The sequence below is a fragment of the Podarcis liolepis genome (genome assembly GCF_965112155.1).
Source record: "Podarcis liolepis genome assembly, chromosome: 17".
NCBI classification, from domain to species: domain Eukaryota; kingdom Metazoa; phylum Chordata; class Lepidosauria; order Squamata; family Lacertidae; genus Podarcis; species Podarcis liolepis.
Window position 1 is genome coordinate 3,369,306 of NC_139571.1, and position 15,222 is coordinate 3,384,527.

Consider the following 15,222-nt stretch of genomic DNA (forward strand, 5'->3'; position numbering starts at 1 on the left):
TGTTGACATCACTTTCACAGTCCAATTCTAGGACCCAAAGTAAGTCCCACTGAAACAGCAGATGTAATAAAAAGACAGGAGCATCACAGGAGCAGATCCAGGTAATCCCTGAAAAGGGCTGGGAGGATGAGAAGGTCTGAAAAGACATAAGAATAACTATCAGGTGAGCTTTCCTGGGGGCAGCATTCCAGAGACAGGGTGCCACCACCAAAAGGGCCCTGCTTTCAGCCATTGGAAGCAGCTGGAGAAGGTTAAGAAATGCATCCCTGAAAGGATGTCCTGTCAGTGCAAGATTTCCAATATATTATAAAGATGCGGTTCTTCATTAGTAGATTGGGGCAAATTCAGGTTATGCAATTAAGGTGGGTTGGGGCTCCTTCACAATAAACCTACTTCCAAAAAGAATAGCATTTTTTTTCATCATGGAAAGTGATTATTTCACATGGCATCATATATTCTCCTCAAACAAATTGAAGCGAGTGCTTAATAAACAGCATATAACCTCCCCACAAACATTGTGCAAACAAATCAGGATGACTACTCAGTAAACAGGTCACATGCAACCAACGCTAGTATAATGCTACTCCCGTGGGACGTAATTTAAAAATCTCAATCAGGGCCCCACAATGGTTGGCTGTCCGTGTTAACCAAGCCAAACATTGTGATCGCTGGTCCCTGTCCTTCCTTTGCTTGTCTGACTCCAGCTCTGCCCAAGTCCTCAGGACACCTCTGCTGAGGGGCGGCCAAAGACACCTCCCCACCCGCCTGCCTTTGCTGTGGGAAGTAGAGGCATGGAGCTTCCTGGTCTGGCTCCTAAGCAGTCTCTGCCATCCTTTCCTGCTCCAGAGGAGGAAAAGGAGGGGGCTTGAAGTCCACTTGGCATCTTGGCAATGCCTCAGGCAAATGACCTTGGGGATGGGGACCGGGGTTATGCTGCAAGGGTCTTGGTGATCCGCACCCATCTGTGCCATCTTCAGGGGTTGGGAGGAAGGCCCAGGCTCAACATGCCTTGCCAGAGATAGCAGTGACACATATTCACCATAGCAGGTGTGGTGAAAAAAAATTGGAGCTGGGCAAATCCCCACCATCTATGCAAAGCACATTTAAATATGTGACACCCACCCACCTCCCCAAATCCTGGGAACTGTAGTTTGTTAAGAATGCTGAGTATTGTAGTTCTGTGACAAGAAAACTACATTTCCTGGGAATCTGCTGGAAGCCATACTTTAAAGGATCACACAGAGCGGCCCCAGGCGCTGGTTTTGTCTCACCATTTTTGTGACCTTTTCTTTTTGAATCCCAAAGGTGACCTTGCAAAAATGTACTGAATTGTTTTACGTGGGCTGCCCATTATTTTCACTGTTGCAATGACCCGCCATGCTTTCCTGGGCCAGCTCCACACTTCCCCTTCGCCATGCAGCGCAGGCTCACCCGGTATCTGCAGCCACTCCTGGCTTTCTAATCAATGGACCCGCACTTTACATTTTTGGATGCACACCTTAAAAACAAAATGTAATGTGTGAAAAGCTTTTTTTGTTTTATTATTATTTTATTATTTATACCCCGCCCATCTGGCTGGGTTTCCCCAGCCACTCTTGTCGGCTGCATCTGAGTATGTCAGGGAACTGACATCGGAGCTAGAGGCGGAGGGAAGGCACTCAAATGATGCTGGAGAAGGGCCCAGCAGGCAGCTCCGCAGATGGGGAAGCAAATCAGCGCAACACCAGGGATATAGAGGGGATGATGGGCGAGAGGGCTCCAGGACTCTTCACCGGACACCAGCGGGGAGAGCACGGGTCCTCCGCTACCCACGCCCACCCTGCACAGAAGACTTCCGCGCAGAGAGAGTAGGAGGAGACTGGGTGTCAAACAACTTTTATGTTGGAAAAGATTTAAGAAACGCCCACTGACAGATTCTGCTAGCGACTGAGGCAGCCACGAAGTGAAGGGCTGCCCAGACTGAAAGATTTAGCAAGGCAACAAAGCCTGGAGAGGCGGCAACTTACGCACAAGCAACCCATACACATTACAGAGTACTTACTGTTTTTTGATATACAAGGTGTTGGGAGGGGACAATCATTCCATACTCATTGCAATAGCTCAATACCTGCTGTTAAGGGAAGAGTGGTATCTTCTTCCTTAGTTTGCATACTCTAACATGTCACAGTCCCAAACCGGGATGTGTGTCTTCTGGGCCATGCTCCAGAGCAAGTCATGTGACCTGTGTGAGAGTGTGGAGCTTCAAAATGCACTTCTTGGGTACCATGATAGTACTCTTGTCGATTATTGGCTACAGTGCTTTCATATGTTTTTAGACACTGTGCTCTCACATGTTTTTGGGTGCCATGGTCTCGCGTGACAGCAAGGAACCAAAAAATGGGATGTCCCAATTTAACCAGCACAGTTGAGGGGTATGAAGAGCGAGTGTGGTTAAGGCAGAAGTTGCAAGACAGAGGTTGGGGGTCTTTGGCCCTCCAGATGATGTTGATGATGATGACCACTGGCTATGCTTTCTGGAGAGCACACAAGTCCCCTCATCTCTGTTTCAAGAGTAAGGCAGGGCTGTCCCCGCAGGGTGGATGTGGGCCTGGGTTTGATGAACTCAGTGCCCCTTCTGAATGGGACAGAGGAGAACAATATGTCTCTCTCAACTTTTTTTTCCCAACTGAAAAGGCTGCAATTGGGGACAACAGAAATTGGGGAGTAGGGGTTGAGGGTGAAGAATATGCTTAATTCTTTCTATTCCCACTGCTTTTCTGCTCAAAATTACCTCAAGCTTCCCAGTGCTTTCCTTCTTACATTGAAAAAATATATGTACTTTTTATCGTGCTGTCATGATGATGATTTGTGGTCATGCTTGCCTCCAATGTAATTATATGTGATCCTGCTTTCAATACCCTTTGTGCCTGCAAATGTTTTTCAGTGCAGATACCGCTCCATTTCCATGTCCTGTAACTTCTTTTTGAAATCCTGGAACTTTTAATACCAGAAATGATCCATTTTCTCTTCTGTCCTGCTTTTGTCGCTCTATAATGCAGTAACATCGTCATTATTAATTTACACCCTGCCTTTTTCCCTGGTGGGACTCCAGACATTGTGGAAGCACTGCAGAGCAACTAATAAAGCAGAATGGCATGTGGACAGTCCATTCTAAATCCACTGGTAGAACACATATGCAAAACAAAAACACCTTGCACTGGTCTAGGAGGTTGACTAGTATGAACTCTAGGCTACCTGCAACTTGCTTCTTGCAGGTCTAATGTGTGAGAATGTTTGGCGCTACTTGTGTGGAGATGAGACTCTGACAACCCTGCTCTTCCTTTAATTAATTTTCTGCCCTCAAGGAAGCTCACTGCTATTGAATACAAATTAAAACAATCCAGAATTCAATTAGAATCCAAACAATAAAACGACAACAGAGAAACAGAACTAAAAGCCCCACGTGGCCCCAGCAGAACTAATCTGGTCTTCCTCAGAGGCCCTGTGGAATAAAAAGCTCTTGGCCAAGCGATGAAAAGCCCAAGGTGTAGCCAGCTTGATGGCCCTTTAGTGCAGGTGAGGATGCCCCTGGTCTACAACTCCCAACACCCCTCACCATTGGTCATGCCAGCAACATCTAGAGGACACCAGGTTGTGGAAGGCTGGCCTATAGCGAGGAGAAGCCCTTGAGTCATCCCTGCAGACTCTGAACCAACAGAACTCACATTCAATAGGATTTTGAATGCAGATGCCCCCCCCCTCAACTCCTGGCACCTGCAGGTTAAAAGGATTGTGGATAGCAGAGCTGGGAAATTTTTTTGCCTAAGGGGGACATTAGATGCAGCATTAATCACCAGAGCTGACCCTTGCAGGCTTGATTTTCCTTTACAAATACAGTGGTACCTCAGGTTAAGTACTTAATTCGTTCCGGAGGTCCATTCTTAACCTGAAACTGTACTTAACCTGAAGCACCACTTTAGCTAATGGGGCCTCCTGCTGCTGTTGTGCCACCGGAGCACGATTTCTGTTCTCATCCTGAAGCAAAGTTCTTAACCTGAAGCACTATTTCTGGGTTAGCGGAGTCTGTAACCTGAAATATATGTAACCCGAGGTACCACTGTATCAGGCCTGCATGAGTGGGGAGGGGCTGATCTGCACTGGGGTGTGTTATGCGGAAGGAAGAGGGTTTTCACCTTTGCCCTTGCGCAGGTCCCATTTGGATCAGCCCCCTTTCCCCAGGGCTGCTCTTTGCTGCTGGTGCTGACATGAGGGGGCAAAGTCCCCAGCAGGACCACCTCAGGGGCTTAAAGCTCCTTCCCCACTTTCTAGCCACCCTGTACTTCTGACCCAGAACAAGCACAGCAGGCCAAATCTTGTCATAAGCAGCTGCCCTTCCCTGAGTCTGGCCCTTGGCAGCAGCCCTCCAGAGTTTCCACCCGGGAGTCTTCTCTCAGCCCTCCCTGGAGATGCTGGGGATTGAACCCGGGACCTCAGGCATGCAGGGCTGGGGCTCTAGCACTGTCACCAGTGTCCTTCGTAGTGCATCTAGTTGATCCTGGATGCCTTTTGTCTGAGCTAATGGACCAGCAGCCTGGTGTTTTATGGCATTACTCTGTGCTAGGAGAGCCTAAAAGCCCAAACGTCTAATATATTTCATTCAGAACAGAACAGAAACGTGCAAGTAGAGCACGCTTGAACAAAAAGGGGCAAATGTGCCAAAATGCTATTTATTTCCATGATGTTTAATCAAGTTTTCAGAGTGTCTAAGAAAGGCACAGAGCTTCAGTTTGAACAATCAGTGCCTTGTTGTGCACTTGCTGTGTGTTGTCGACAGGACGGCTCGGCTGCCCCCGAGTTTCCGCTGCCTCGCCCTCAGCCTGAACCGTCCGCAGGGCTTCATGGCTACAACTGGGGGCTTCACTGGGGCCCCAAGCAGAGCTAGTGGGACCCATAGCATTGATGGATCATTGGGGGGGGCGAGGGGGCAGGGGCAGCCAGAACGGCGGGGCACCAGGAGAGCAGGGCACCTGTCTCTCCAGTTCTTCCAGCCAAGTTCTTCCCAAGTGGAATCCTTTCCCCAGCAACGGGAGACCCAGTCCAAGACTCCTGCTGGGCCGCAGCCCACTGATACCAGGCCAGTATGTTTTGCAATAATGTTTTGCAAATGAGTTGCAAAGCACAGGCTCGATTTCTAGAAAAGTCTCCTGTCTCTCTTTGGAACTGAGGGTCATCAGGTTCAGAGCTATATGTGATCAATCTGTATATGGGGGTATTGTTTTTGTTTGTTATTATGCCATGTATTTTTGTGCTTTTATATTGGAAACTGCCCTGTGAATTTTGGATTTAGGGCAGTATAGAAATAACAACTCATTTTAAATAATCAAGCACCAGCCATCTGAGCTGAATGGATGTTCCTCATCTTCTTAACCAACACTCTCAGCATTTGCTTACAAATTCAGACTGCACTGATCAATAATCCATTGCACATGTAATTCAATCCTAAGAGTGTTTACTCAGTTCAGTGGGACTTGCTTTCTTGTCAATGCTTTTAGGATTGCAGGCTTAAACTATTTTGCACTAAGTGAATTTAGCAAACTTTAACGCTTTATATATGGCAATTCTTTCTGAAGCTAACCTCTTGCTGTGAAAATTTTAGCTGTTTGTAATAGATACAGTAGAATTCCTCTTGGGATCCATTTCCCAATCCCTTTAGGAACCCAGGCATCTAAGAAGGGAATAATGCCTCATGTTTTTCTAATAATATTGAACATTTCCTTCCCACTTTTTCCCCTTTGTAGAGGGAACATGTATTGCCTTTTGGAGCCAAACATTTTGAAAAGAAGTTATGGTTTGCATGATTTAATTTGGAGCGCTTCTCCAGTGGCGATGAGCTCTTCTGCAGCTGCCCCAGTCTCACCATGAGGCCTCAGGGTCTCTCCCTTCCACCCTGGCTCCTTCCTGCCCCCTCCCCCTCTTCATGTTTGTGTCTCTCTTCTCCCACCTCCCCTTACGTCTGGATGAGCAGGCAAGTGGATCCCAAGAGACTCTATTCCTCCTCTAATTGGATTGGAGCCCCTTCCCAACCTGTCGCTGACTCAACCAGAGGCAACGCGCTTCCTCCAAGAATCAATTCAGCTTCTATTGAGGGAATTGGCAGTGGTGGGGGGTGGTGCAAGGAGGCAGCCAGCTAGTCAGAAGGCTAGCTGGATTTTTTGTCTGATCCATAGCATATTGGGAGGATCCCCGCAGCCCTGGTCTGAACTATGATTGGATTTTTACAGAATTAGTTGTGGTTTTTTAAAACTACACAACACCCACTCACAGCACACAGTAAAATTGCCAACTTTTCCAACCATCCATGGTAGCTGCTTGATCTGTAGCCAGTGGCAGGTGATTCTATGAAAAGCTTCACCTGATGTTTTCTGTGCACATAGTTGCCATTAGATATGAGAAGGTCATATGGTCAGTTGCCAATCCTAGTCACATGCCCTCCAACATTTCTCTGATGAAAATAGGGATGTTCCATTCTATAATAATAATAATTTTATTATTTATACCCCACCCATCTGACTGGGTTGCCCCAGCCACTCTGGGCGGCTTCCAACATATATAAAACATTAAACATGAAAAAAAACCTTCCCTGTACTTGGCTGCCTTCATACCCTCTAACATTTCTCCAACAAAAATAGGGACGTGGGTGGCACTGTGGGTTAAACCATAGAGCCTAGGACTTGCCAATCAGAAGGTCGGCGGTTCGAATCCCTGTGATGGGGTGAGCTCCCGTTGCTTGGTCCCTGCTCCTGCCAACCTAGCAGTTCAAAAGCACGTCAAAGTGCAAGTAGATAAATAGGTACTGCTCCGGTGGGAAGGTAAACAGCATTTCCGTGCGCTGCTCTGGTTCGCCAGAAGTGGCTTAGTCATGCTGGCCACATGACCCGGAAGCTGTCTGCGGACAAACGCCGGCTCCCTTGGCCAATAAAGCGAGATGAGCACCACAACCCCAGAGTCGGCCACGACTGGACCTAATGGTCAGGGGTCCCTTTACCTTTACCTTTAAAGAAAAGCAGGATATTCCGGGATCAAATCACAAACAGGGACAGCTTCTGTAAATCAGGGACTGTCCCTGGAAAATAGGGGCACTTGGAGGGTCTGCAGTCAGTGCTACAGCAGGCTAGCCACACAGCTGGGTTCCGTAGCCAAGGGGAGAAGAGGCAGCTACCGCCCCCTCCAAAAGTGGGAAGCCAACTATGCAGGGAGACAGAGCAGCCAATCAGTGCTGGTTGACCACTGGGGAAGGAAAGGGAGGAGTCATTGCTCAATGGTGGAGCCCCTGGTTTGTATGCAGAAGGTCCTGGTTTCAGTACCCAGCATCTCCAGGTAAGACGGACAAAGGTCCCTGCCTGAAACCCTGGGGAGTTGCTGCCAGTCAGTGTAGAGAGAATACGGGACAAGTTGCTCTGATTTGGTAAAAGGCAGATTTCCGTCTTCATATAATCTTAGAATTGCAAAGTTTTAAGGGACATTTATGTCCCATTAGCCATCTGATTGGCATATCTATATCTATAGATACATAAATATATGCAGGCTGCATACACATCATACATTTTAAGTACGTAACTTCCCCTGGGAATTGTAGTTTAGCCTTCACAGAGCTACAGTTTCCAGCATCTTTAACAAGCTACAGTTCCTAATATTCTTTCGGGAAAGTGTTTTAAATGTATTTTAAATGCCTGCAGGAGTGGATGCACTATATCCAACCCCACACATGCTTTTGCTGTTCTGCATGTGCACCTTCACACATACCATCCCCCAGGCTTCTTCAAACATGATACCACCTCCTGGTTCACTCTCCATTTCCTATTTGGCTCTCCAAAATGGTTCCAGAATGGCATTCAATCTACCCAGATGCCCCAAAGCAGGATCCTTTATACAACTGCTCCTGCCACCCCCACTCCACATAGCCCCTCCTATGAGTCACACTGTGTTGTGCCCCAAATGGAGAACAGAAGCCGACCACCACTGTGTCCTCAGAGCAAAGAGCTTGAGAAGTGAACTGGGTGAGCCCAGCAGCCTACTCACACAAGAACAGAATTGTAGAGTTGGAAGGGACACTGAGGGTCACCTGGTCCAACCCTCTGCAATGCAGGAATCTGAACTAAAGCATCCATGACAGATGACCATCCAACCTCCACTTAAAAACCTAGTCTAGTCTAGCTCCCGCATCCTGAAATTCCAACTCTTTCCAGATCTCTGACTGTGCCAGATCAAGATGCAAAACAAAATATAGTGGTACCTTTGTTCCCAAACTTAATCCGTTCCGGAAGTGTGTTCCAAAACCAAAGCATTCTAAAACCAAGGCATGCTTTCCCATAGAAAGTAATGCAAAATGGATTAATCCGTTCCAGACTTTAAAAAAGAACCCCTAAAACAGCAATTTAACATGAATTTTACTATCTAATGAGACCATTGATCCATAAAATGAAAGCAATAATGTGCTGTACTATAAAATAAATAAGACAGTATTGTAGATTATAAAAATAAAAATTATTGTTTCTTACATGAACTGATGATAGTCATTGTTTGGATGAGGGACTTTTATCCATTTCTTCAGTCACACAATCAATCAATCAGTAGCTGAACGGGGTTCCACACAGTCACAAAAACGAAGTCACAAGCCACAGTCACAAGTCAGCCCCATAAAACGAAGAACAAGTCACAGTCAAAAAGTGAAAAAGCCACACAATCAAAAACACAAAAAATAGCAAAAACAGAAGCTCCAAATATCACCTCTGTGTTGCATGGTGCTCGGGACTCAACAGCTGACAGACTCAAGAGGAAGCCTCTGATTAGCAGCGGGGGACTCAATTTACAAACGGAGCACACTCAACAGGAAGCGGAACATGTTTCACTTCCAAGGCAAAGTTCACAAACCGGAACACCTACTTCCGGGTTTGCAGCATTTTATTTCCAAGTTGCTCATAAACTGAGCTGTTCTAAAACCAAGGTACCACTGTACTGCTTTCATTCTGGTTGGTGGGTATGACTTGATGATGTTTGTTCACCATCAGCTAGATAGAGAAGATGTTTTCTTCACATTGGACCTTATTAATCCAGCCAAGGGTCAGCAAACTTTTTCAGCAGGTGGCCGGTCCACTGTCCCTCAAACCTTGTGGGGGGCCAGACTATATTTGGGGGGGGGGAATGAACGAATTCCTATGCCCCACAAGTAATCTAGAGATGCATTTTAAATAAAAGCACACATTCTACCCATGTAAAAACACGCTGTTTCCTGGACCGTCCGCAGGCCAGATTTAGGTGATAGGGCCGGATCCGGCCCTTGGGCCTTAATTTGCCTACCCATGATCCAGCCTGTACATTTTGGGTGCCTCCAGACTCGCACTATTTCAATGGGAGGAATTCAGGCACATACTGCAAATTTAGGTTTGCATGTTTCAAACCTGAAGCACCCAAGTGCAAGAAATCCACATATAAAAAAAGAACCTGACTTTTTGCAAGTTGGAAAGTGACAGATAAATGCTTTGGAAAGCTTGAGATGAATGCATGACTAATGAGAACACCCTGAAAGCAAATCAGGAGGAATGCAGGCCGTATCCCTGCAGATCAGAACAAATGCCCAATAAAGACTGGCTATAATCTAACTGCCGCCTAAGCTTTTTGCAAGCAAATCAGGATGAATGCCGAACAAATAGGCCATCCGGAGGAGTTCTTTCCCCCCATGAATTGCCTGCCGCTCTCCTGTTCCCCATGGAGCGCCTCACTCATTCATGACTTGTGTCACACAGTTGCATTCCTGCTGCTCTGCACAGCAGCTCCTCTCACACTCTCTAGCCACAAACTACCTCACTCTCTAGGACACACACAAACCCAGTCAACGCACTCAAACTGCAGACAGGCACCTGATTGTCCCATGTGTGCCTGTCCTGTCCTGAAGAATTTCATCTTGTGCACTCCCCTGTCTTGTATACTCCAATTTCACCTTGTATGCTTCCTGCCTCAAACACACTCATTTTGCATACCTATGCTCTGATTGTGCTCCCCCCGCTTTCCCCATCTTGCACGAAAAATTGCATGTTTTATTTCCATGCTGGGCAGTGATTCTGTGAAATGGCCACTAACAAACACTTATTTCTCCCTTTCTCTCTTTCTTCTGTTGCTTCCTGGCTGGTGCAGTTGACCGGACAAACTGTGAGTCTTCATGAAATGTTGTGTGAGTGTGTGTCTGGCTGCAGGGTGGGAGCAGGACAAGGTGAAGGGCCAGTCCGTGTGACTGCGTTGTTGGGGAGGGGTCTCCTACCATGGTCTGAATCTGTCCTGTTATATCTTTGTGCAAGGTATAACCGTTTTATTGCAATCTGTCCAGGGCGAGGGGAGGCGGGGGGCTTCAAAGGGTGGCCCTCTCCATCTTAGGGGTCCTGGTTGCTGATTCTTGCTCCCACCTTGGTTTTCCAGTACTACAGCCACCTGAATTCACGGAGCAGCCAGATAAGAAGATTGTTATTTTCCCAAATGACGAGGCCATCCTGAAATGTGAGGCCACCGGGAATCCCCCAGTGAAGTAAGTATGACAAAAATAGCCTCCAAAATGCTTTGTCTTTAGGTTGGTGCGCTGATATCTGCACCATACATTTAAAGGGAATTGTAGTTTACTTCCTCACAGAGCTACAGTTCCCAGCACTCTTAACACACTCTATGTGCGAATTTAATGTGCTTTAAATTTATGGTGTGAATGTGACCTTACCAGATAGGATGTGGAAGATCTGTCACTGGATCTAATCATTTCTCTTTCTGTTTTTGAAAAGCAGTCATGGTGGGGAGAGGGGTCGGGGGTCAGATTGGACTGGTGCTGTGTTGTGTTGCTGGGGGAGGGGGAGGGAGAGCGAACCTTTTCCATCCAGGATGCTTCCCTGGTTGAAATTGCTCCCCCTTCTCAGGCAGCTCTTAGAGACAAGACAGGCACTTGTGTTGCTGTGATAATCATAGGTTCAGGGCTGAGGATTCAGCACGGGAAGAAAAGGTTAGGTCCCAGCGCTGCGTCTTCATTCTCATTTTGCCCCCCCCCCCCCCCCGCACCCATCACTACCAGCGCTGGTTTTAAACCAAGTCAAAGATGTCAGGAGATCTGATTTCAGATCTTCCAAGTCACTCTGAGTTTAGCTCTGAGGCACATTTTCCTCCTTTGCTTGATGCCTGCTGCATCTTACACTGGGAAGGAAACATGGTGGGGGCGTGCTAAGTGTAAGGAGCACCCACCTGCAGAGGAGCTGGCCCCAAGTCATCTCTGCCTCCAGTCGCCCAGGATATAGAGACATGGATGAACTGCTGGCCCCCCTGCCCCCTGCATTGATTTATTATAAGGAGGCAGGAGGCAAAGTAGGGAATAATTTGGGAAGCCTGCAAGCTAGATGTTTGGATTGCTTTGCAATTTTGTGTTTTTAATTTGCACCTTTTGTGTAGAGACTTCAAGATTGGGCTGTGAACCAGAGTCCCTGATTCAGGTCTCTCTCCACACTGCACTAAGAAGTCACTAGGTGGTCTTAGGCAAGCCACTTAGCTACTGTTTCTAGAAAGCTATCAGGGGAATTTTTTTTGGCTAAAATTAGGGAGCAGTCAGGGGGTGGGGATTTCATTAAGAGCTCACCTACTTTCCTCTCTATTATTCACGCACTCTGTGTGTGTTTTCTTGGGGCGGGGATGCAGCCAGAAAGGAACCTCAGAGAATGTTTTTAATACTCAGGCATATTCATACAGAAATAGGCAGGCTTTTGTATACCTCAATTCTAACTAAGCTAAGAAGGGCCTTAAAGGTTTAAAACGAACACTTTTGGTTGTCCCAGAAATTGATAGGGAACCATTGCAGCTGTCTGAATACTAGCAAGATGTGGTCTCAGTGGCTAGTGCTAACCAGCAAATCTAACCATTGCATTTTGCAGCAGTCTAAGGCTGCAGTCCCCTATGCATTTACTAGGGAGTAAGCCCTAGTCACCTAGTGAACTCAACAGTACTTATGTCTGAGTAGATACAGTATGTACGCATTTTGCTCTGTGTTTCTCAGTGTTCTTCAAAGGGTACAATATTTGATCTTGACTGCTGAATTGCTAGCCATGTAAACAATTATACTTTTGGTCACACGCTTGCAGATATCAGATCTTCTGTACTTGCTGGGATGGGGGTGGGGAATTCAGTTTAGTTTGCATGTTTGCAAATTTGCCAAATTTACATTTCCTGAAACAACAAATGAACTGAAATTCCTTCAAAATTCATATGTATCTGAATTTTGAGTTGCAGTTCTCCAACAAAAAAGTGTACATATTTGGGAAAAGGTGTGCATAAAAATGGATATATAAAATAACATACAGACATGCAACATGTCAGTGGAAATTGCTTGCAGAAATGTGTATATTAGGAAAAGGAGCACTACAATGCTGTCAAATATTCATAAGAATTTTTTTTTAAAGAATACCACCCTGCTCATTTATGTGTAAATTTGGCAAGCTAAACTTAGGTTTAGAAAAAATGAGAAAATGAGAGAAAGTGTAATTGACATCTCCCCTCAACCCTCTGAGCTACAATGTTTTGAATAAAAAAACAAAATTCCAAATTTTGCCAGGACTCAAATTCCTAATAAAGAATTAAAATAGAAATGATGTATGCATAAGAGTGTATATTTGTAGAAATTCTGTTCCTAGGAATTGCATTTTTGAGCACCATACTTGGCTATTTCTAAGCCAGAACGCATTCAGCCCTGGGTTTCCACCTCCCACCGTAGGATCTGGTCTCTCCAGTGCTTATGAGACTGGATATTGCACAGTGCTCCAAGCGCAGCTCCACTCTGTTCCTAATATCTCTTTTATTCCCTCTTATGCTGCTCCAGTAATGTTCCTCACCTTCCTCTGACCTTTGCTCAGCTCCTAATCTGCTTCCTTGCCTTCAGCTCAGCTCTTGTGAATATGAGAGAAATTATTGTTCCCCTGCCTTCCATTCCCATAACCATCCATTCCCACCATTGCTTCCCCAGTCTCACCTCCCCCTACTGGTGCATACTGGTTTTACATGGGGTCATCCCTGACCATCTCCTAAAAGAAGCACCCTCCCTCCGACCCTGTTGCATTACACCCCAAATTTTCTGCCTATATCTCCCTCTTTAGAAGGCTTTCCTTCCAGCCGCACGCCTTAGAAGTGATCTTTCTGTGAAAATGATCCCAGCTCCCTCCCATGGGTATCTCCCAAATTCCTGTCTAAAGAGATGCCCGCTGCATTCCTGATCTGTGCAGCAGCCTCTTGTGTCCAGCATGGTCTCCCTTTCATTCCTGATGCACCTTCTCTACTTGGCAGGTTCCGGTGGACCAGGGATGGGCGAGAATTTGATCCTGAGCAGGTGCCGGGGATGACACAACGGAACGGCAGAGGGACCCTGAACATCACGACAAACAATGGGAATACGGCTACCAAGTTCCACGGGAGATATCGGTGTTATGCCAGCAACATTCTGGGCACTGCCATGAGCTCCGAAAGCCAAATTATAGCTGAGAGTGAGTGCCCACCCACCCACCCACCCTCGCTCGGTGCCCCTCAGTCTCGCCCAGCATGGTGTCCCTGCTTCAGCCCCACCCTACCCCCTTGCATGGGGACGTCCGCCAGTCCTGCCCCACATCACACCTACAGCTGCACACCATGCACACCCACCCTATGCCTGGCCCAGGCTTGGCTGATGTTGCTCATTTCTGCCACACAATGACTGCGACTGCAGCTCTGCGCATACGCACACACTCATGTATGCTGCCATACACGCGCACACCCCCCCGCCAGTTATCTGAGTAATAAATTTCTCCCCTCCCCCTCACAATAAATATATATCCCCGGCTTCTTCCCCCTCCCACCTCCCCTTTTACCTGCCTGGACTCCCTGGAGTGCAGCCAGTTGTTCTTGTTTCCATGGAAACCGTTGCCATGGATTCATGGTGTCGGGGTGATGTAATTGCCAGTCCTCTCCATCAGCACCTCTGTGGGCCCCTCCCCCACCCTCTGGCTTGGCCTCACCCTCCCCATGCCTGCCAAGGAAGGAGTTAAAACAAAAGTGTGGGGGGAAGCAGGGTGGGGGTGCGGTGGGGAGAGGAGACACATTATTGATCCTGACTGTAACCACAAAAGAGAACTGACACCAAAAATGGGCCTTTTTTCTTTTTAATGGTGGTGGTGACAAATTTTTAAGAGGAAGGGAAATTTTACAGTCTGTTAACATTCTCTTCTGTATTCCAGAACTGGAACCTTCTGATTGTTTTTCCTTTACCTTTACTAAAAATCCCAAAAGAAAATCCACTTGCCCTTTACTGCATATTATTATTGCTGCTTTTGTTGTGAATTCAGTGGTTTTTGAGAGTGAACTATGAGCCAGGAAGGTCAAATCACAGGCCTTACACAAGCCACAACCTCAGAGGCCAGGTAAATCCATGCTCCCCTACATTCTTCAGTGTGCCCTGGTTTCCGCCCTCATATGAAAGCCCCTCAGATTCTTGGCTTGGGAAATCCCAATAGCTTTATTGATAAAATCAGCACACAGCCTCAGCCTCAACTGATGCGCAGTATAGGAGGCACAGTTCATGGTTCATAAGCAGAGTTCCAGGATCCATGGCTGGGCATAACCAAAGATGTTGTCCCAGCCCTTGACACCCCCCTCCCATTCTACTTTTACAGTTGCCTGGTTCTTGTCCCAAGTGAGAAGCCTGCGCTTCCCCATCACTGCCTGAACTCTCTCCCCCTCCTCTCTCGGGACCCTCCTCTTCCTCTTCTGGCAGATTCTGCCATCCCTGCCCTCTTCTGGGGCATTGCAGCAGTGTTTCCCTCCTTTAGCTCTACTTCATTAGCTGCTACTTGTGAGTAGGCTAGGCCAAACACCATCATGCCTTGCCATGCATCTGCTTTCATAAAACACATGTTGGAGCTGTTCTGTGCATCAGTGTACAGATTGGAAAATCCCACCCCTCCCCAATAGCACAAGAGTGAGAGACTGCAGATATTCAGGACTTGATGAATGAATCTCTGCCCACCTAATGCTGAACTTCAGCAGCCAGTGCAATAAGAGGATGTGCACACATCACTGATCTAGGCAGTATAGTAGGTGGCAATCTTATTCCCTCTCCTTAGGAAAGAAGGATGGGGGGGTTTTGGGGAGGGGGTGATGTATTATGGATAAAGCAACCTGAGCCCATTTTGCCCTCAGTCCAAG

At 47.0% G+C, this 15,222-nt stretch overlaps 1 protein-coding gene across 15 annotated transcripts in view; it reads left to right on the plus strand.

The window, feature by feature from the left end:
* Positions 1 to 15,222, plus strand: part of L1CAM (L1 cell adhesion molecule) — a 102,041-nt gene that overhangs the window by 30,919 nt on the left and 55,900 nt on the right. For 11 of the 15 annotated variants that reach the window (XM_083482760.1, XM_083482768.1, XM_083482769.1 and 8 more), the window contains exons 3-5: positions 10,171 to 10,185; positions 10,450 to 10,555; positions 13,333 to 13,529. In XM_083482760.1, the coding sequence (XP_083338886.1) occupies positions 10,171 to 10,185; positions 10,450 to 10,555; positions 13,333 to 13,529 (318 nt within the window). The remainder of the gene's footprint in view (positions 1 to 10,170; positions 10,186 to 10,449; positions 10,556 to 13,332; positions 13,530 to 15,222) is intronic. The other 4 variants (XM_083482771.1, XM_083482774.1, XM_083482761.1 and 1 more) reach the window with 1 other exon arrangement.